Consider the following 21,423-nt stretch of genomic DNA (forward strand, 5'->3'; position numbering starts at 1 on the left):
ATTTGGGTTTAACATTTCCAAGATATAGAAAATATCCTTCGATACAAAAAGAGTAAAATAAAAAAAAACCTAAAATGTTTCCCACGTCTTTCTTGTTAAAAAAATAAGACGAAAATGACACAATTTCGAGAAAAAAAACACAATTTCTAGAATAAACAACAAACGTAATGATAAATAAAAAAAGATATAATAGATCGCAAAATATAACACAATGTCGAATAAAATATAACACAATATTATAAGAAAAAAGGACAAAATGTAGAGAAAAAAGGACATAATTAATGAAAAAAATAAACAAAAAATATAATATTAGATAAAAAGACACAGTGACCTCTTTCTTTAACAAAGTTTTTTTATAATAATGAGCAAGAAGGAGAAACATTTTTTTTTGTTAGTTTTGAATTATGAATTTTTTTATTAATTCTTTTAGGGGTTTTCTTGTGGCCACAAATCTTTCTCATCTGTCTTATTTTGTTCAATTTGTAGAATAACTTGACCTAAATAAGTAATTTAATAAATTTACATTTATTTATATATTTTATAAACTCATAAATTTAATAATTTATAAATAACAAATTCATAAATATTCTGTAAACTTATTAAGTTATAAAAAACTATATTTTAAGTTCTAGGTTAGGTGCCCGTGTACAACACGGATTGAAAAAAGATTAATTTTATAAAGTCAAAAGATTCGTGCGTCCAACATGGGTTGAAAAAAATTACTTTCTCTATCTCTCGGTGAGCATAAAACAGAATTAACGAAAAAACCGTACAAAAAAAAAAACAAATCGAAGCATTAACTGATGGTTAACTGATACAATAATTAATTTTTGATATGTTGTATGTTACGGAATTGAAGGATACACAAAATCAACTAATCTTGATGGATTAATATAACAGCAAAATACATATTAGATTAATGTTTGATAGAAAAATAATATAATAACATTAGTAGAAATTACAAAACCAACAATCTCTCTTTACCAATATGACAAAAAAAGTAGCAAACCCATTAGCTAGCTTACAAGTTTAACATAAGGAGTTGTATTGGTAACATTACTATTAAATTGATCGAATGTAATTCTTAAACTTCAGCAGATGAATGTTCAGCATGCTCCACAACATCTAATTTCTAAAGCTCATCTTCGAGGCAGTGTTTAAACTACTTGTAGTTAGTTATCTCCTAATTAAACAGATAATGCACATCCATTCTGTAATATAACCAAGCTTTTTATGCTATCTTATGTTATCCAAAACAAACTGATAACCTTGTCTTGTGATCGGATCCACCTCCACCTGATATTGGAGATAGTATATGAAAATAGAGATTATAGTTAGAGATAATATAAAGAAGTTTAATTGTGATGGGGTGCTCAAAATGTTTAAATAAATGATGAAGAGAGCAAATCAATCCCAAATAAATAGTTTAAAATTAAAAAAATTGAGATTTGTTTAAAAATGGTAATTAGTCAACTGCATATATTATGGTAAAATATAAACTGCATATGTTATAGTAATTCTAATTATACATGAAAACCAGTAAGCAAAGATGTAACCTTTCCGTGATTGTTTCTTATATTTATGATAAGATTTTTGGTAAATGTTAATTATTATTAAGAAATAATATTAAGAAATAATAAAGTAATAATCAAAACTCTATTATTTTTAAATTAAAAAAACAATAAAAAACCCGGGATATATCAATGACCTAATATAAAAACATATAAGCGTAAGAAGCTTACAGTGTCATGCTCAGCAGATTCAAATTGTAGGACCTAATTTAGGATTCCATGCTTAACCAGAAGCATGCTTGGATATGCACTAATTAAACTGTAAAGCTAAAGTGCTCATTTCTGGTTGACTATTAAACAAAATGTATTTAGAAGCAGATCACTAAAAGTATAACCTGAAAAAACTAAGCATCAAACAAAATAAAAATAGATTTCAGATGTCTTACCGGGGATCAAACACCAGCTTTTGAAATTCCTTCACAGATGAACTTTCTACATACATAAAAAACTGTGCCAACCTACAAATATTTAGAACAAATAATGATGGTAAATTAGATCTATGAAAAATAAATAAAAAAGGATACTAAATGCACAAGGCAATATTGGAAAGAAAACTTGACCTTTTAAAATCTTGAGTTATTAATATGCATGTATCTAAAGATAATGTAATTTTCATAGAAAAAACTTCAAATCTTATCGCTTAACCTAATAATGAATAACATAATCAAATCCCAATCAACCAACAGAATTGAACAAAAATTGTGCGTTGTCAAAATCCCATAATCTATTAAACAGATGCAAAGGTAAAAAAAACATATCTCGTATCCACAAATCCATTGACACAAACTCTCAGTTTCAACAACATCACCTATCCTAACCTTAATATAAAACTCAACCACAATATTACCAAAGTAGAATATCTATAAATTTCAACATGTGTTCATGAAATGACCTATATGAGATGCAATTTTGTCATATCAGAAAATATGCATTTCCTAATTAATCAAATAAACCTAAATTACAACACATCAATCTCTAAAAAAGAGGGCAAAATAATGAAAACCTAACCCGTAACAAACCAGTAATTATTAAAGCCCTAATCGAAACAAAAAAATCCCTAACAGCTAGATTGAAACAACGTAAATCACCAGACAAATTGAAATATTAAAACCAATATCAAGTATGATCCATAGTGAAATAATGTAACTATAGACATCTAATAGTATGTAAAACAGATAGAAAGAAACAATTAAGAAGAAATTATATACCTAAGTAGCCGAATCGCCGGAGCAAGATATAAGAAATTGGTTTCTGATCGGAATAGAAGATTCGGTCAGCTGATCGATGAGACATGGATGATGATGATGATGATGATGATGATGATGATGATGATGATGATGATGATGATGATAAGAAGGGGTGATAAAGATTAAAGGATAGAGGAGAAGAAATATTGATTTTGGGTATTGATCTTTGAGGGACCTTAATCATTAGGAAAGGGGGAATAATGATTTAGGGTTTATCGCCAATGTTATGGTGCAGGTTAATAGATGACAAGAACCCGGTTTGTAAAAGACTTGTGTGGGAGGCGGGAATTTGAGAGGACGGATGAAGTAAAAACAGGACACGTGAACTTTTATTTATTAATTAGTATAGATTATATATTTAAACTTTTAAAAATCAAACTTAATGCTATTAACTTTACAAAATACAAGAATATGTAAAATGGTGTAACTTATAAACATTAAATTTCAAACGATTAAAACTTATATTCTAATCGGTCGGGTGTGAAGACTAGGAAGGTCCACAAACTTACGAAGTCAAAATGGAAGTTGAATATTATCTACCAAGGTTCATGAATGAGCTACGTGATAGTTCAGTTCATCTACAACTTTGTCATGATCTAGCGATACATGTCTCAAAACATTGAACACTAATCATATTATACTAAAACAAAACTAGAAACATATACTAATATTAAACAAAATATCAATATTCTGCCATTTTGGATATGTTTTTATTGTGTCACTAAGCCTCAAGTGTGTTCTTCACTAACACAAACTTAAAAATACATGGTCAAATTCAGTTGTGGACTAGGGAATTTTATTCATTTATTTTTAGATGCTTCAACTTCAAATGATCAGACATAGAGTTCTGGGTCGGTTTGAATGCTCGGGTCGGGTTGGATAAAATTTATCAAATAACAAAAATACAATACAATAATAGAAAAGACATCGTCGTGAGAAATTAAAAAACACATAATAGCTAATTAAATTTTCAATAAACATCTAATTCAAGTTTCTAACAATTTAACAGTAATTGTCTAATTCAATTTCAACACATTCATTGTTATCAACAAATTAACAAACATGGTATATCAAAATATCAAATTCAAATGGAATATAGCAAAGAACCTAGGATGGACAAACAACACATGAACAATTAAACAACACATGAAAGTACCAAACATATTCTAGCAAACAAGGTGTCACTTTTCAGGTTACATGGGTGGTGAGGCGGCGAGAGTGAGGGAGTCCGGCGAGTGGTACTGGTGGCGAGGGGCGGTGGTGGAGATCAGGTCTGGACTTGTGATTTCGTTTGGGGACTGAGGCTGAGGAATACAAGGTGGCATCTGTAGTATAGCTTTTTAAACAAATGAGCAAAGGGAAACAACAATATTTTAAAACAGTCCTTATTGTATAGCTTACATTATTCACCCAAAAGTTACGAAAGCATCTTCTGGAAAAGGACAGCTGAACCAATCACGTTCCCTTACCCTTAGGCTATAAATACCCTCCGCCGGTATTCATTCACTCCCCACTATCTACTCTTAATACTCAAGTACTTTCTCTATATCGAAACTGTACTTATCCTCACGCTGGAGGGTGGTTACGGGAAGACACCCCCTCTTGTCCTTCCCGTAACGAGCTCATGGTGGTTGTTTTGCAGGTTTTTGTCATTGGACTAGGGAGATCGGACTCGTATCATTAGTTTGGTAATTGTTTGACCCATACCCTGTGGACTCATTGATCTAACTCCGAAAGGATTATGTTTCTTCAATTACTTAAATAAATCTTTGAGATCGATATGATAAATTGTTTCTAATTTGTATGCTACAGATAAATACTAATTTTCAGAAGGATTATTGAGGGACATTAGTATGTGATCATTGATGGAATGAATCATCGATGAATTACTAACATATGGTTAATTGCCGTGCCAATATCAACGGCGGATAATCGACAACAGACTTATATATAGTGACTTAAATATTACACATAATATATGGGACAATATCGCCTGACTTATTTTAATTGAGTAATATATATGATTAATAGAAGACTTGGATCAGATTTGATCAAGTTTCATGGGCTTCATCTCTAATCTTCATTTTCTCAAGATATGTCTTTCCATTGAGCTTGTACGAGAAGAAGTCCTTGAGGTACTGCTCCATTACGAGTGTTCTATACAACGGTTGGTTTCCCGTGTTCATTAGGAGGCTCTTTGCAGGTCCAACGTCTGCTTCAAGCTTTGGATTGAAGAACGTGGCTAATGAAATCCTTTCACTCGTTGCATTTACAGTCGCCCTATGCTCAATACTGTTGTATATACCATTGCTCATTATCTGTAAATCGATTTAAAAACATTTGCTTGTGAGTTAATTTGGGTTTAACATTTCCAAGATATAGAAAATATCCTTCGATACAAAAAGAGTAAAATAAAAAAAAACCTAAAATGTTTCCCACGTCTTTCTTGTTAAAAAAATAAGACGAAAATGACACAATTTCGAGAAAAAAAACACAATTTCTAGAATAAACAACAAACGTAATGATAAATAAAAAAAGATATAATAGATCGCAAAATATAACACAATGTCGAATAAAATATAACACAATATTATAAGAAAAAAGGACAAAATGTAGAGAAAAAAGGACATAATTAATGAAAAAAATAAACAAAAAATATAATATTAGATAAAAAGACACAGTGACCTCTTTCTTTAACAAAGTTTTTTTATAATAATGAGCAAGAAGGAGAAACATTTTTTTTTGTTAGTTTTGAATTATGAATTTTTTTATTAATTCTTTTAGGGGTTTTCTTGTGGCCACAAATCTTTCTCATCTGTCTTATTTTGTTCAATTTGTAGAATAACTTGACCTAAATAAGTAATTTAATAAATTTACATTTATTTATATATTTTATAAACTCATAAATTTAATAATTTATAAATAACAAATTCATAAATATTCTGTAAACTTATTAAGTTATAAAAAACTATATTTTAAGTTCTAGGTTAGGTGCCCGTGTACAACACGGATTGAAAAAAGATTAATTTTATAAAGTCAAAAGATTCGTGCGTCCAACATGGGTTGAAAAAAATTACTTTCTCTATCTCTCGGTGAGCATAAAACAGAATTAACGAAAAAACCGTACAAAAAAAAAACAAATCGAAGCATTAACTGATGGTTAACTGATACAATAATTAATTTTTGATATGTTGTATGTTACGGAATTGAAGGATACACAAAATCAACTAATCTTGATGGATTAATATAACAGCAAAATACATATTAGATTAATGTTTGATAGAAAAATAATATAATAACATTAGTAGAAATTACAAAACCAACAATCTCTCTTTACCAATATGACAAAAAAAGTAGCAAACCCATTAGCTAGCTTACAAGTTTAACATAAGGAGTTGTATTGGTAACATTACTATTAAATTGATCGAATGTAATTCTTAAACTTCAGCAGATGAATGTTCAGCATGCTCCACAACATCTAATTTCTAAAGCTCATCTTCGAGGCAGTGTTTAAACTACTTGTAGTTAGTTATCTCCTAATTAAACAGATAATGCACATCCATTCTGTAATATAACCAAGCTTTTTATGCTATCTTATGTTATCCAAAACAAACTGATAACCTTGTCCTGTGATCGGATCCACCTCCACCTGATATTGGAGATAGTATATGAAAATAGAGATTATAGTTAGAGATAATATAAAGAAGTTTAATTGTGATGGGGTGCTCAAAATGTTTAAATAAATGATGAAGAGAGCAAATCAATCCCAAATAAATAGTTTAAAATTAAAAAAATTGAGATTTGTTTAAAAATGGTAATTAGTCAACTGCATATATTATGGTAAAATATAAACTGCATATGTTATAGTAATTCTAATTATACATGAAAACCAGTAAGCAAAGATGTAACCTTTCCGTGATTGTTTCTTATATTTATGATAAGATTTTTGGTAAATGTTAATTATTATTAAGAAATAATATTAAGAAATAATAAAGTAATAATCAAAACTCTATTATTTTTAAATTAAAAAAACAATAAAAAACCCGGGATATATCAATGACCTAATATAAAAACATATAAGCGTAAGAAGCTTACAGTGTCATGCTCAGCAGATTCAAATTGTAGGACCTAATTTAGGATTCCATGCTTAACCAGAAGCATGCTTGGATATGCACTAATTAAACTGTAAAGCTAAAGTGCTCATTTCTGGTTGACTATTAAACAAAATGTATTTAGAAGCAGATCACTAAAAGTATAACCTGAAAAAACTAAGCATCAAACAAAATAAAAATAGATTTCAGATGTCTTACCGGGGATCAAACACCAGCTTTTGAAATTCCTTCACAGATGAACTTTCTACATACATAAAAAACTGTGCCAACCTACAAATATTTAGAACAAATAATGATGGTAAATTAGATCTATGAAAAATAAATAAAAAAGGATACTAAATGCACAAGGCAATATTGGAAAGAAAACTTGACCTTTTAAAATCTTGAGTTATTAATATGCATGTATCTAAAGATAATGTAATTTTCATAGAAAAAACTTCAAATCTTATCGCTTAACCTAATAATGAATAACATAATCAAATCCCAATCAACCAACAGAATTGAACAAAAATTGTGCGTTGTCAAAATCCCATAATCTATTAAACAGATGCAAAGGTAAAAAAAACATATCTCGTATCCACAAATCCATTGACACAAACTCTCAGTTTCAACAACATCACCTATCCTAACCTTAATATAAAACTCAACCACAATATTACCAAAGTAGAATATCTATAAATTTCAACATGTGTTCATGAAATGACCTATATGAGATGCAATTTTGTCATATCAGAAAATATGCATTTCCTAATTAATCAAATAAACCTAAATTACAACACATCAATCTCTAAAAAAGAGGGCAAAATAATGAAAACCTAACCCGTAACAAACCAGTAATTATTAAAGCCCTAATCGAAACAAAAAAATCCCTAACAGCTAGATTGAAACAACGTAAATCACCAGACAAATTGAAATATTAAAACCAATATCAAGTATGATCCATAGTGAAATAATGTAACTATAGACATCTAATAGTATGTAAAACAGATAGAAAGAAACAATTAAGAAGAAATTATATACCTAAGTAGCCGAATCGCCGGAGCAAGATATAAGAAATTGGTTTCTGATCGGAATAGAAGATTCGGTCAGCTGATCGATGAGACATGGATGATGATGATGATGATGATGATGATGATGATGATAAGAAGGGGTGATAAAGATTAAAGGATAGAGGAGAAGAAATATTGATTTTGGGTATTGATCTTTGAGGGACCTTAATCATTAGGAAAGGGGGAATAATGATTTAGGGTTTATCGCCAATGTTATGGTGCAGGTTAATAGATGACAAGAACCCGGTTTGTAAAAGACTTGTGTGGGAGGCGGGAATTTGAGAGGACGGATGAAGTAAAAACAGGACACGTGAACTTTTATTTATTAATTAGTATAGATTATATATTTAAACTTTTAAAAATCAAACTTAATGCTATTAACTTTACAAAATACAAGAATATGTAAAATGGTGTAACTTATAAACATTAAATTTCAAACGATTAAAACTTATATTCTAATCGGTCGGGTGTGAAGACTAGGAAGGTCCACAAACTTACGAAGTCAAAATGGAAGTTGAATATTATCTACCAAGGTTCATGAATGAGCTACGTGATAGTTCAGTTCATCTACAACTTTGTCATGATCTAGCGATACATGTCTCAAAACATTGAACACTAATCATATTATACTAAAACAAAACTAGAAACATATACTAATATTAAACAAAATATCAATATTCTGCCATTTTGGATATGTTTTTATTGTGTCACTAAGCCTCAAGTGTGTTCTTCACTAACACAAACTTAAAAATACATGGTCAAATTCAGTTGTGGACTAGGGAATTTTATTCATTTATTTTTAGATGCTTCAACTTCAAATGATCAGACATAGAGTTCTGGGTCGGTTTGAATGCTCGGGTCGGGTTGGATAAAATTTATCAAATAACAAAAATACAATACAATAATAGAAAAGACATCGTCGTGAGAAATTAAAAAACACATAATAGCTAATTAAATTTTCAATAAACATCTAATTCAAGTTTCTAACAATTTAACAGTAATTGTCTAATTCAATTTCAACACATTCATTGTTATCAACAAATTAACAAACATGGTATATCAAAATATCAAATTCAAATGGAATATAGCAAAGAACCTAGGATGGACAAACAACACATGAACAATTAAACAACACATGAAAGTACCAAACATATTCTAGCAAACAAGGTGTCACTTTTCAGGTTACATGGGTGGTGAGGCGGCGAGAGTGAGGGAGTCCGGCGAGTGGTACTGGTGGCGAGGGGCGGTGGTGGAGATCAGGTCTGGACTTGTGATTTCGTTTGGGGACTGAGGCTGAGGAATACAAGGTGGCATCTGTAGTATAGCTTTTTAAACAAATGAGCAAAGGGAAACAACAATATTTTAAAACAGTCCTTATTGTATAGCTTACATTATTCACCCAAAAGTTACGAAAGCATCTTCTGGAAAAGGACAGCTGAACCAATCACGTTCCCTTACCCTTAGGCTATAAATACCCTCCGCCGGTATTCATTCACTCCCCACTATCTACTCTTAATACTCAAGTACTTTCTCTATATCGAAACTGTACTTATCCTCACGCTGGAGGGTGGTTACGGGAAGACACCCCCTCTTGTCCTTCCCGTAACGAGCTCATGGTGGTTGTTTTGCAGGTTTTTGTCATTGGACTAGGGAGATCGGACTCGTATCATTAGTTTGGTAATTGTTTGACCCATACCCTGTGGACTCATTGATCTAACTCCGAAAGGATTATGTTTCTTCAATTACTTAAATAAATCTTTGAGATCGATATGATAAATTGTTTCTAATTTGTATGCTACAGATAAATACTAATTTTCAGAAGGATTATTGAGGGACATTAGTATGTGATCATTGATGGAATGAATCATCGATGAATTACTAACATATGGTTAATTGCCGTGCCAATATCAACGGCGGATAATCGACAACAGACTTATATATAGTGACTTAAATATTACACATAATATATGGGACAATATCGCCTGACTTATTTTAATTGAGTAATATATATGATTAATAGAAGACTTGGATCAGATTTGATCAAGTTTCATGGGCTTCATCTCTAATCTTCATTTTCTCAAGATATGTCTTTCCATTGAGCTTGTACGAGAAGAAGTCCTTGAGGTACTGCTCCATTACGAGTGTTCTATACAACGGTTGGTTTCCCGTGTTCATTAGGAGGCTCTTTGCAGGTCCAACGTCTGCTTCAAGCTTTGGATTGAAGAACGTGGCTAATGAAATCCTTTCACTCGTTGCATTTACAGTCGCCCTATGCTCAATACTGTTGTATATACCATTGCTCATTATCTGTAAATCGATTTAAAAACATTTGCTTGTGAGTTAATTTGGGTTTAACATTTCCAAGATATAGAAAATATCCTTCGATACAAAAAGAGTAAAATAAAAAAAAACCTAAAATGTTTCCCACGTCTTTCTTGTTAAAAAAATAAGACGAAAATGACACAATTTCGAGAAAAAAAACACAATTTCTAGAATAAACAACAAACGTAATGATAAATAAAAAAAGATATAATAGATCGCAAAATATAACACAATGTCGAATAAAATATAACACAATATTATAAGAAAAAAGGACAAAATGTAGAGAAAAAAGGACATAATTAATGAAAAAAATAAACAAAAAATATAATATTAGATAAAAAGACACAGTGACCTCTTTCTTTAACAAAGTTTTTTTATAATAATGAGCAAGAAGGAGAAACATTTTTTTTTGTTAGTTTTGAATTATGAATTTTTTTATTAATTCTTTTAGGGGTTTTCTTGTGGCCACAAATCTTTCTCATCTGTCTTATTTTGTTCAATTTGTAGAATAACTTGACCTAAATAAGTAATTTAATAAATTTACATTTATTTATATATTTTATAAACTCATAAATTTAATAATTTATAAATAACAAATTCATAAATATTCTGTAAACTTATTAAGTTATAAAAAACTATATTTTAAGTTCTAGGTTAGGTGCCCGTGTACAACACGGATTGAAAAAAGATTAATTTTATAAAGTCAAAAGATTCGTGCGTCCAACATGGGTTGAAAAAAATTACTTTCTCTATCTCTCGGTGAGCATAAAACAGAATTAACGAAAAAACCGTACAAAAAAAAAACAAATCGAAGCATTAACTGATGGTTAACTGATACAATAATTAATTTTTGATATGTTGTATGTTACGGAATTGAAGGATACACAAAATCAACTAATCTTGATGGATTAATATAACAGCAAAATACATATTAGATTAATGTTTGATAGAAAAATAATATAATAACATTAGTAGAAATTACAAAACCAACAATCTCTCTTTACCAATATGACAAAAAAAGTAGCAAACCCATTAGCTAGCTTACAAGTTTAACATAAGGAGTTGTATTGGTAACATTACTATTAAATTGATCGAATGTAATTCTTAAACTTCAGCAGATGAATGTTCAGCATGCTCCACAACATCTAATTTCTAAAGCTCATCTTCGAGGCAGTGTTTAAACTACTTGTAGTTAGTTATCTCCTAATTAAACAGATAATGCACATCCATTCTGTAATATAACCAAGCTTTTTATGCTATCTTATGTTATCCAAAACAAACTGATAACCTTGTCTTGTGATCGGATCCACCTCCACCTGATATTGGAGATAGTATATGAAAATAGAGATTATAGTTAGAGATAATATAAAGAAGTTTAATTGTGATGGGGTGCTCAAAATGTTTAAATAAATGATGAAGAGAGCAAATCAATCCCAAATAAATAGTTTAAAATTAAAAAAATTGAGATTTGTTTAAAAATGGTAATTAGTCAACTGCATATATTATGGTAAAATATAAACTGCATATGTTATAGTAATTCTAATTATACATGAAAACCAGTAAGCAAAGATGTAACCTTTCCGTGATTGTTTCTTATATTTATGATAAGATTTTTGGTAAATGTTAATTATTATTAAGAAATAATATTAAGAAATAATAAAGTAATAATCAAAACTCTATTATTTTTAAATTAAAAAAACAATAAAAAACCCGGGATATATCAATGACCTAATATAAAAACATATAAGCGTAAGAAGCTTACAGTGTCATGCTCAGCAGATTCAAATTGTAGGACCTAATTTAGGATTCCATGCTTAACCAGAAGCATGCTTGGATATGCACTAATTAAACTGTAAAGCTAAAGTGCTCATTTCTGGTTGACTATTAAACAAAATGTATTTAGAAGCAGATCACTAAAAGTATAACCTGAAAAAACTAAGCATCAAACAAAATAAAAATAGATTTCAGATGTCTTACCGGGGATCAAACACCAGCTTTTGAAATTCCTTCACAGATGAACTTTCTACATACATAAAAAACTGTGCCAACCTACAAATATTTAGAACAAATAATGATGGTAAATTAGATCTATGAAAAATAAATAAAAAAGGATACTAAATGCACAAGGCAATATTGGAAAGAAAACTTGACCTTTTAAAATCTTGAGTTATTAATATGCATGTATCTAAAGATAATGTAATTTTCATAGAAAAAACTTCAAATCTTATCGCTTAACCTAATAATGAATAACATAATCAAATCCCAATCAACCAACAGAATTGAACAAAAATTGTGCGTTGTCAAAATCCCATAATCTATTAAACAGATGCAAAGGTAAAAAAAACATATCTCGTATCCACAAATCCATTGACACAAACTCTCAGTTTCAACAACATCACCTATCCTAACCTTAATATAAAACTCAACCACAATATTACCAAAGTAGAATATCTATAAATTTCAACATGTGTTCATGAAATGACCTATATGAGATGCAATTTTGTCATATCAGAAAATATGCATTTCCTAATTAATCAAATAAACCTAAATTACAACACATCAATCTCTAAAAAAGAGGGCAAAATAATGAAAACCTAACCCGTAACAAACCAGTAATTATTAAAGCCCTAATCGAAACAAAAAAATCCCTAACAGCTAGATTGAAACAACGTAAATCACCAGACAAATTGAAATATTAAAACCAATATCAAGTATGATCCATAGTGAAATAATGTAACTATAGACATCTAATAGTATGTAAAACAGATAGAAAGAAACAATTAAGAAGAAATTATATACCTAAGTAGCCGAATCGCCGGAGCAAGATATAAGAAATTGGTTTCTGATCGGAATAGAAGATTCGGTCAGCTGATCGATGAGACATGGATGATGATGATGATGATGATGATGATGATGATGATAAGAAGGGGTGATAAAGATTAAAGGATAGAGGAGAAGAAATATTGATTTTGGGTATTGATCTTTGAGGGACCTTAATCATTAGGAAAGGGGGAATAATGATTTAGGGTTTATCGCCAATGTTATGGTGCAGGTTAATAGATGACAAGAACCCGGTTTGTAAAAGACTTGTGTGGGAGGCGGGAATTTGAGAGGACGGATGAAGTAAAAACAGGACACGTGAACTTTTATTTATTAATTAGTATAGATTATATATTTAAACTTTTAAAAATCAAACTTAATGCTATTAACTTTACAAAATACAAGAATATGTAAAATGGTGTAACTTATAAACATTAAATTTCAAACGATTAAAACTTATATTCTAATCGGTCGGGTGTGAAGACTAGGAAGGTCCACAAACTTACGAAGTCAAAATGGAAGTTGAATATTATCTACCAAGGTTCATGAATGAGCTACGTGATAGTTCAGTTCATCTACAACTTTGTCATGATCTAGCGATACATGTCTCAAAACATTGAACACTAATCATATTATACTAAAACAAAACTAGAAACATATACTAATATTAAACAAAATATCAATATTCTGCCATTTTGGATATGTTTTTATTGTGTCACTAAGCCTCAAGTGTGTTCTTCACTAACACAAACTTAAAAATACATGGTCAAATTCAGTTGTGGACTAGGGAATTTTATTCATTTATTTTTAGATGCTTCAACTTCAAATGATCAGACATAGAGTTCTGGGTCGGTTTGAATGCTCGGGTCGGGTTGGATAAAATTTATCAAATAACAAAAATACAATACAATAATAGAAAAGACATCGTCGTGAGAAATTAAAAAACACATAATAGCTAATTAAATTTTCAATAAACATCTAATTCAAGTTTCTAACAATTTAACAGTAATTGTCTAATTCAATTTCAACACATTCATTGTTATCAACAAATTAACAAACATGGTATATCAAAATGTCAAATTCAAATGGAATATAGCAAAGAACCTAGGATGGACAAACAACACATGAACAATTAAACAACACATGAAAGTACCAAACATATTCTAGCAAACAAGGTGTCACTTTTCAGGTTACATGGGTGGTGAGGCGGCGAGAGTGAGGGAGTCCGGCGAGTGGTACTGGTGGCGAGGGGCGGTGGTGGAGATCAGGTCTGGACTTGTGATTTCGTTTGGGGACTGAGGCTGAGGAATACAAGGTGGCATCTGTAGTATAGCTTTTTAAACAAATGAGCAAAGGGAAACAACAATATTTTAAAACAGTCCTTATTGTATAGCTTACATTATTCACCCAAAAGTTACGAAAGCATCTTCTGGAAAAGGACAGCTGAACCAATCACGTTCCCTTACCCTTAGGCTATAAATACCCTCCGCCGGTATTCATTCACTCCCCACTATCTACTCTTAATACTCAAGTACTTTCTCTATAACGAAACTGTACTTATCCTCACGCTGGAGGGTGGTTACGGGAAGACACCCCCTCTTGTCCTTCCCGTAACGAGCTCATGGTGGTTGTTTTGCAGGTTTTTGTCATTGGACTAGGGAGATCGGACTCGTATCATTAGTTTGGTAATTGTTTGACCCATACCCTGTGGACTCATTGATCTAACTCCGAAAGGATTATGTTTCTTCAATTACTTAAATAAATCTTTGAGATCGATATGATAAATTGTTTCTAATTTGTATGCTACAGATAAATACTAATTTTCAGAAGGATTATTGAGGGACATTAGTATGTGATCATTGATGGAATGAATCATCGATGAATTACTAACATATGGTTAATTGCCGTGCCAATATCAACGGCGGATAATCGACAACAGACTTATATATAGTGACTTAATTATTACACATAATATATGGGACAATATCGCCTGACTTATTTTAATTGAGTAATATATATGATTAATAGAAGACTTGGATCAGATTTGATCAAGTTTCATGGGCTTCATCTCTAATCTTCATTTTCTCAAGATATGTCTTTCCATTGAGCTTGTACGAGAAGAAGTCCTTGAGGTACTGCTCCATTACGAGTGTTCTATACAACGGTTGGTTTCCCGTGTTCATTAGGAGGCTCTTTGCAGGTCCAACGTCTGCTTCAAGCTTTGGATTGAAGAACGTGGCTAATGAAATCCTTTCACTCGTTGCATTTACAGTCGCCCTATGCTCAATACTGTTGTATATACCATTGCTCATTATCTGTAAATCGATTTAAAAACATTTGCTTGTGAGTTAATTTGGGTTTAACATTTCCAAGATATAGAAAATATCCTTCTATACAACATATATATATATATATATATATATATATACCAACTTGAACACAAATATACAAAATATAAAAGTGCCACTTTAATTATTTAAGATTTAGTTTAGCAAGAAGATATAAAATCATGAATTCGTAGACATGCATGCTTCATGTTTGGATAATTAGATTACTTTATTAGCTATTTTAAAACATTCTGCATCATTCATTTGAATACGTATATATGGAGAAAAAAAACGCATAAAAAATAATAATTTAACTACATGTTTATTGGGAGGACCATAATTTGTTTTGACCAAGTGTTGTGGAAGACCATGGGGTGTCACCCTTTGCCATGTAAACTGGGTTAAACACCATTCCGGTATGGGTGACAAGGGCGCTAAGGGTAAAGACGTTAGTCCTTTGACGAGTGTTAAAAAGGAGCGGGGGGGGGGGGGGGGGGGGGTGGTAAGCCGCTAAAAAGAAGCCACATGGCCGGCGCCACTCATGGCCATACATAACACTTGGTCTGATGATTAAACTTAAAGACATATCAGCAGCAATGTTGTAAAAGTAGGTTTACAAGGCCGAGTACTCTCCGAGTACTCGCTACAAGGTATGATGCCGAGGGGAATTTCTTTAACTCCGCATAGTTACTAAAAATTGGTCAAAGGTGGTCAACATTAACCTCAATCACATCTAGTCGGTTAACTTGGGTCTATTTTGACTTAAAAAATACAACATAATTTGTATTTCTATAATATTAAAGAACAAATATCATTATTTTTAATTAATGATTAACATTTTTTAGAATAATTAAGTGTTTAAAAATGTATTTCTCTTATTTATATTGATATTCATTTATTTTGTTATAAATATTAGTAAACTTATGATATTTGAAATATATATATTACCCAAAATCTAATTTTCTTTATATTTATCATGTCCGAGTACTCTCCGAGTACTCCGAGTACTCCCTCCAAGGGAGTCGGCCGCCTAGCAACTTTTGCAACATTGGTCAGCAGGTGAAAAAACGATCATTTAGGGTTGTTTGGTAGCCTCTTAACAGTCATTAAGAGACTACATCTTAATTGCTCATAGCCTCTTAATGATTAAGAGGTAGCCTTAAGTTTGAATGATTAAGAGGTAATTAACCATTTTGAGATAGTCTCTTAACCATTCAGACTTAATGATTCCTCTTAACCATTAAGAGGTTATGATCCATTAAAAAATAGTCTCTTAATGATTGTTAAGAAGCGACCAGACAGCCACTCGATATAGGGTCAAATACTCCTAAATAATATAAATTTATAAAAAGTGTTGCCAAAGATGTAGCTTATGATTGTACCAATTTATTCCTATAAACAAGTTTAAAACCATGTAAATTGGACCACGTCTACATACGACTTGGTCATATAATGCACGTGAAAAATCAAGATAAAATAGTCGACATGTGGTTTAGTCAAACATGGAAGTCCTTAGCATGCTTAATTAGATGGGACAGCTACCCGTTTAAGGGTGGTGACTTAATGTCAACAAAAATTGGATTAATTCATGCAACCCACGTTTAAAAAACACCTCTTAATTATAATAATAAATCTTGTCGGCCTCACCTCAAGAACATCTCCTATATTTACCACGAAAGCATCTGGAAGGAAGTCAACGGGGATCCACACACCATCTTTTTTAACTTGTAAGCCTTGCACATCATTGACTTGGAGAAGAATGGTTATTCCAGTAGCATCAGAATGAGGAACTAGCCCGACAACCCGATCGGGTTGGGGGCAAGGAGGATAGTAAGTCATCCTCACTGATTGCAACCCGTCTTCGAAAACATCGGTCATCTCTTTCGTGTCGATGTCTATGGCTTGGCCGATTATAGTGAACAAAGTCATGGCAAGTTTTTGTAGTTCTTGCAAGTAGTTCTCCATGGTATCTCTGTACGTTGAAGAAAAGTTGAAGTATATATCACATGGAATTCTATGTATTATATTTAGGGTTAATTAGATAAAATATGTTACTTAAGATTTGTTATATATGTATATAATCATGTAATTTTGTTCATTGTAATTAGGAGTTACGATTAAATTAATTTTCTTTGTATTTATTCTCAATAATGATAATAATAATAATATCTGGTGTTTACGGGTTTATTATTTTCCTTTAGAAGATATACACAGGGAAGGAAACCTATATCTTCTATCTTTCATATCTAAAAATAAAAACGACACCGCTTTGATTGTTATATAAAAGTTAATTTTCTTGCATCTCTTTTTTCTATGAAATATTGAATGTCACGTGTTAACTCTAATGAAATATAGATTATGATTTTTGTCGCTCCTATACCACAAGTCATATTGTTTAACTTGTTTTTAAACTTTTTTGAGAAATATATAATATCTTATTTAAAATAAATATTTTTAAAAACATTTATTTAACATGCATAATACAAATATTTAACATAGTTGTAAATAAACACAAAAGGGTTTGTTTCCATGTAAATCTTTACACTTTTAATTTGTGTTTTCTAAAATAAGATACTATCATTTTATGTTTGAATAATCTTCTAAAACTGCTTCCTTTATAATATTTACTTGTTTTGCTCTATCAAGGATTACATAAAATATTATCATAAATCATATATGTGAAGTCTTGACTTGAATATGAAGGCATTCTAGAGCAATTCCTACTTGACCAGACAAGAATATTAATTGGGAGCATGACGTAGCTCAACTAGAATTTCAAATCAGTTTTTGTCAGTCTCTGGAAGTCGACTTTGTTTTGTACGTTATTTTGTCTCAGTTGTAACTAGGTTTTATGGGTATAGAGTTCCATGAAGGCCATAAAACAAAGACATATATCCTTTCTTACATGCCATAAAACAACCGTTCCAAATGATTCACATGAAACGGTTGTTTTGTGCTATATATTTTTTGTGTTTTTCCTTACATAAGGCCATAACTGAGTTTTATTTTTGGAGTGCAACTATGATAATATGAATTGCAATATGTAACTAGTTTGTTGGACGTAATTTCCAAGTTATGAAACTTGAGTTAATTAATTAAATAAATTAGAGATAACTTAAATGAGTGTTGTAGATTAGTAGATAAGAAACATGGGGTTTATTTATTTTTTATAAAGAGTCATGGTTTATATATATAACCTAATCAAAGTTGTGAGTATGTTAGATGAGTTTATAATTAATTGTGAGTATTCATTGTTTACTATTATTCATAGTTTAAAACTTTAAATATAACCAAAACTAAATAGGATCAAAGAGATATAGTCACCTTAATGTTGGAGGGAGTTGTGGTAGCAAGTGTGATCTTCTTCTATGAACAGGATTAGTGATCATATAGAACCGATCAGCCCAGTCAACTTTCTGATCTTGAGTGTTGAGTATGGTCTGACCATAGCCTTCATATTCACCTGCCTTCAACTTGTACCTCAGCTTCTCTTCCACAGGCATGTTAAAAAAATCAACCATCTCCTTCTTCATATTCTCCACCAACAGTTTGTCAACTCCATGATTCACCAGCTGTAAAATAAATTAATTAATTTATGGTAATATGTACACACATGCAAATTAAATAATGTATGTAATGAATAATGATTTACCTGAAAGATTCCCCATTCATGGCATATGGACCGCAGATTATTCCGCTGCTCGATATCGATACCGGATCCTTGTAGCATCTTGAACATATATTTCATGTCTATGACTGGGATAGAGGGTAAAGGCAAAGAGTTGTTGGAGACAAAGATGGACTGGTCTTGTGGTTCCGAAACGTAGCGGTCAGGAACCACAAGTTTGAGTTGTTTTGCGAGTTCTTGAAGACTCTCATGGCTGTGTTGCAATAAAGAAGCCATTTCAGAGAATATCTGTTGCAATAATTTAGGTATTTGCAATGGTGTTTGGGGGTACGAAACACAACCCTAAATTGCTGCTTTAAATAGAAAAAGGTGTTTCTCTGTTTGAAGCATATGACGTAAGAAATACCACATATGCGTTAGCTAGTACGTAGTTGCTTGACACTAAATATTAATAATTTGAAATGAGGTATTGAAATAAATGAATATATAAATAAAAGAGAAGTTAGGACTTAAATTCAAATACAAGAAGTTGGGTAACTTTATATACAACTATGGCTATCTATGATGTGTTATGGAAAGGTGAAATGGGAATCACGACAAGTAAACACTAAAATCATATGTAGTGAGCGTTAACTCGCTGCTGTAGTGAAGAGAAGGAGGGGGCGCCATGGGGATGAATTGAAAATAAATAGTTTATTTCATCTTTTTGTAAATAACTATGTCTCCTGAAAGTTTGGACTCCAGATTCGAAACTTAAAAGTTACTTCAAAGTTGACCGAATACTCGTTTATACGGAGCAAAAACATAGTGATGCCGGGATTGAAATCCTTGTGAAACACATCTCCCTTTAACAAGGTTTGCTCGTGAAATCTTCAGAAAAGGACAATCCAAAATCTTTGCAAAATATGACCACAATTATGTTTCTTATTACTGTGATGTATTACTATTTGTTTTCATAGTTTTAAGTATTAATTTACCTTTTAATTTAGTTGCAACTTTTTTAGTAATTTATAATTTATTTAGTTCGTGTTGTTTATTATTAATCTAGTGTTAAAACTGTTGGGTTTCAACGGTGGTCCGAGACAAAAACGGTTAAACTATTTAAACCCGTTTTATATATTATGTCGTTTCGATAATTATTAATCTATATTAATAATCAAGCTTATAAACGAAACAATAAAACGCAACGGATAATAAACTAATTAAAACGAACCATAAAACGAAACCCGAACCCGGATCCGATTACAACAATACGAGTACGAATAAACGAGTAAATAAACAACCATAGTTAAGGTTTGTCGATATACCTCGGTTATACACAAACCGGGAAGACACCGAGGGCTAACGAGATGAGCTAGATTTGACACAATCAACAAACCCAAACGACCTCCGGTGGTGACAGTTGCTGACGGACGGCGACAACACGGCTGAAATTGCGGTGGCACGGCGTCGGTACAGTAACAACCTTGAACAGAAGCAACAACAAACTCCGGCAGGTGCAACGGCAGCAGCTGAGGCTGCGGGGACCGGAAACTGTGGTGGTGGCCGGAGTTCCGGTGACCGGAAGTTGCAGGGGGCGGAGGTGGTAGTGTCGGCTGGTGTAGAGGTTGTGGTTAAGGTGGTACAACAACAGTAGCAACCAAACAACACAACAACTACGGCTGCCGGAAAAACGGGCTCGTCGGAATTTCCCAAGGTCGCCGGAAAAACGTTTGACAGCTTCCGGTTGAAGCTTTCTACAGCACCGTTGCTTATATGGAACAGTGGTGGTGGTTGCGGTGACCAAGGGACAACCGGTGTGGTAGGTGGGTGGCGGCCGGTGGTCCGGTGACCGGAGGTGGCGGCTGCCGGAAGTTATGGTGGCTAGGGTTTTTGGTGAATAATATTTTTTTTTATCTAATAATATTATCTTATTATATATATAGTAAATATAATTAGGGTTTAAACATTTTAAATCCAATGGGCTTAAAGCCCAACCACCAAATTAAAGCCTAGTCCATCAACTTATCCTATTATGTGATTGTGTCAGGCCCAGTTAGCGTAAACGTTTAAGTGGGTTTATATCTCTTTACCCCCGGTGTAACTCATACCGGGTCACATTCGGGTCGGTCGCGTTGACTTGACCCGAACCGACCATTAAATCCAACAGTCTCCCACTTGGACGGATTTGGGTCAAGTATCACAACGCTAACAGCTAGAGGCGTTCTAGCTACACATAGCTGTCCCCAACCAAATGTGACATTTTTAAATCCATAACCAAAGTATCTTGAAATACCTTATTGCAAGATAATGAATTTATATAGTAATCGTTGTCATCTATCTTTTCTAGTATAAGACATCAATTGAA

At 31.9% G+C, this 21,423-nt stretch overlaps 1 protein-coding gene and 2 long non-coding RNA genes across 3 annotated transcripts; all 3 read right to left on the reverse strand.

Moving 5' to 3' along the window:
• Positions 1–1,054: 1,054 nt before the first annotated feature.
• LOC143534839 (uncharacterized) lies at positions 1,055–3,128 on the reverse strand. Its single transcript, XR_013135615.1, has 3 exons — positions 2,780–3,128; positions 1,958–2,029; positions 1,055–1,296 (listed from the first exon to the last, which is right to left on the reverse strand). It is a non-coding gene; the product is annotated as an uncharacterized LOC143534839 (long non-coding RNA).
• Positions 3,129–11,375: 8,247 nt separating this feature from the next.
• LOC143534840 (uncharacterized) lies at positions 11,376–13,428 on the reverse strand. Its single transcript, XR_013135616.1, has 3 exons — positions 13,101–13,428; positions 12,279–12,350; positions 11,376–11,617 (listed from the first exon to the last, which is right to left on the reverse strand). It is a non-coding gene; the product is annotated as an uncharacterized LOC143534840 (long non-coding RNA).
• Positions 13,429–15,169: 1,741 nt separating this feature from the next.
• On the reverse strand, positions 15,170–19,603 carry LOC143534841 (oxoglutarate-dependent flavonoid 7-O-demethylase 1-like). Its single transcript, XM_077029228.1, has 4 exons — positions 19,101–19,603; positions 18,773–19,020; positions 17,096–17,420; positions 15,170–15,436 (listed from the first exon to the last, which is right to left on the reverse strand). The coding sequence occupies exons 1-4, from the start codon at positions 19,350–19,352 to the stop codon at positions 15,170–15,172; spliced, it is 1,092 nt and encodes a 363-aa protein (XP_076885343.1). The 5' UTR covers positions 19,353–19,603.
• Positions 19,604–21,423: the final 1,820 nt, after the last annotated feature.

This window comes from Bidens hawaiensis, unplaced genomic scaffold (genome assembly GCF_021521415.1).
Source record: "Bidens hawaiensis isolate Kalapana, Puna unplaced genomic scaffold, B.hawaiensis_p1.1 tig00010347_1, whole genome shotgun sequence".
NCBI classification, from domain to species: domain Eukaryota; kingdom Viridiplantae; phylum Streptophyta; class Magnoliopsida; order Asterales; family Asteraceae; genus Bidens; species Bidens hawaiensis.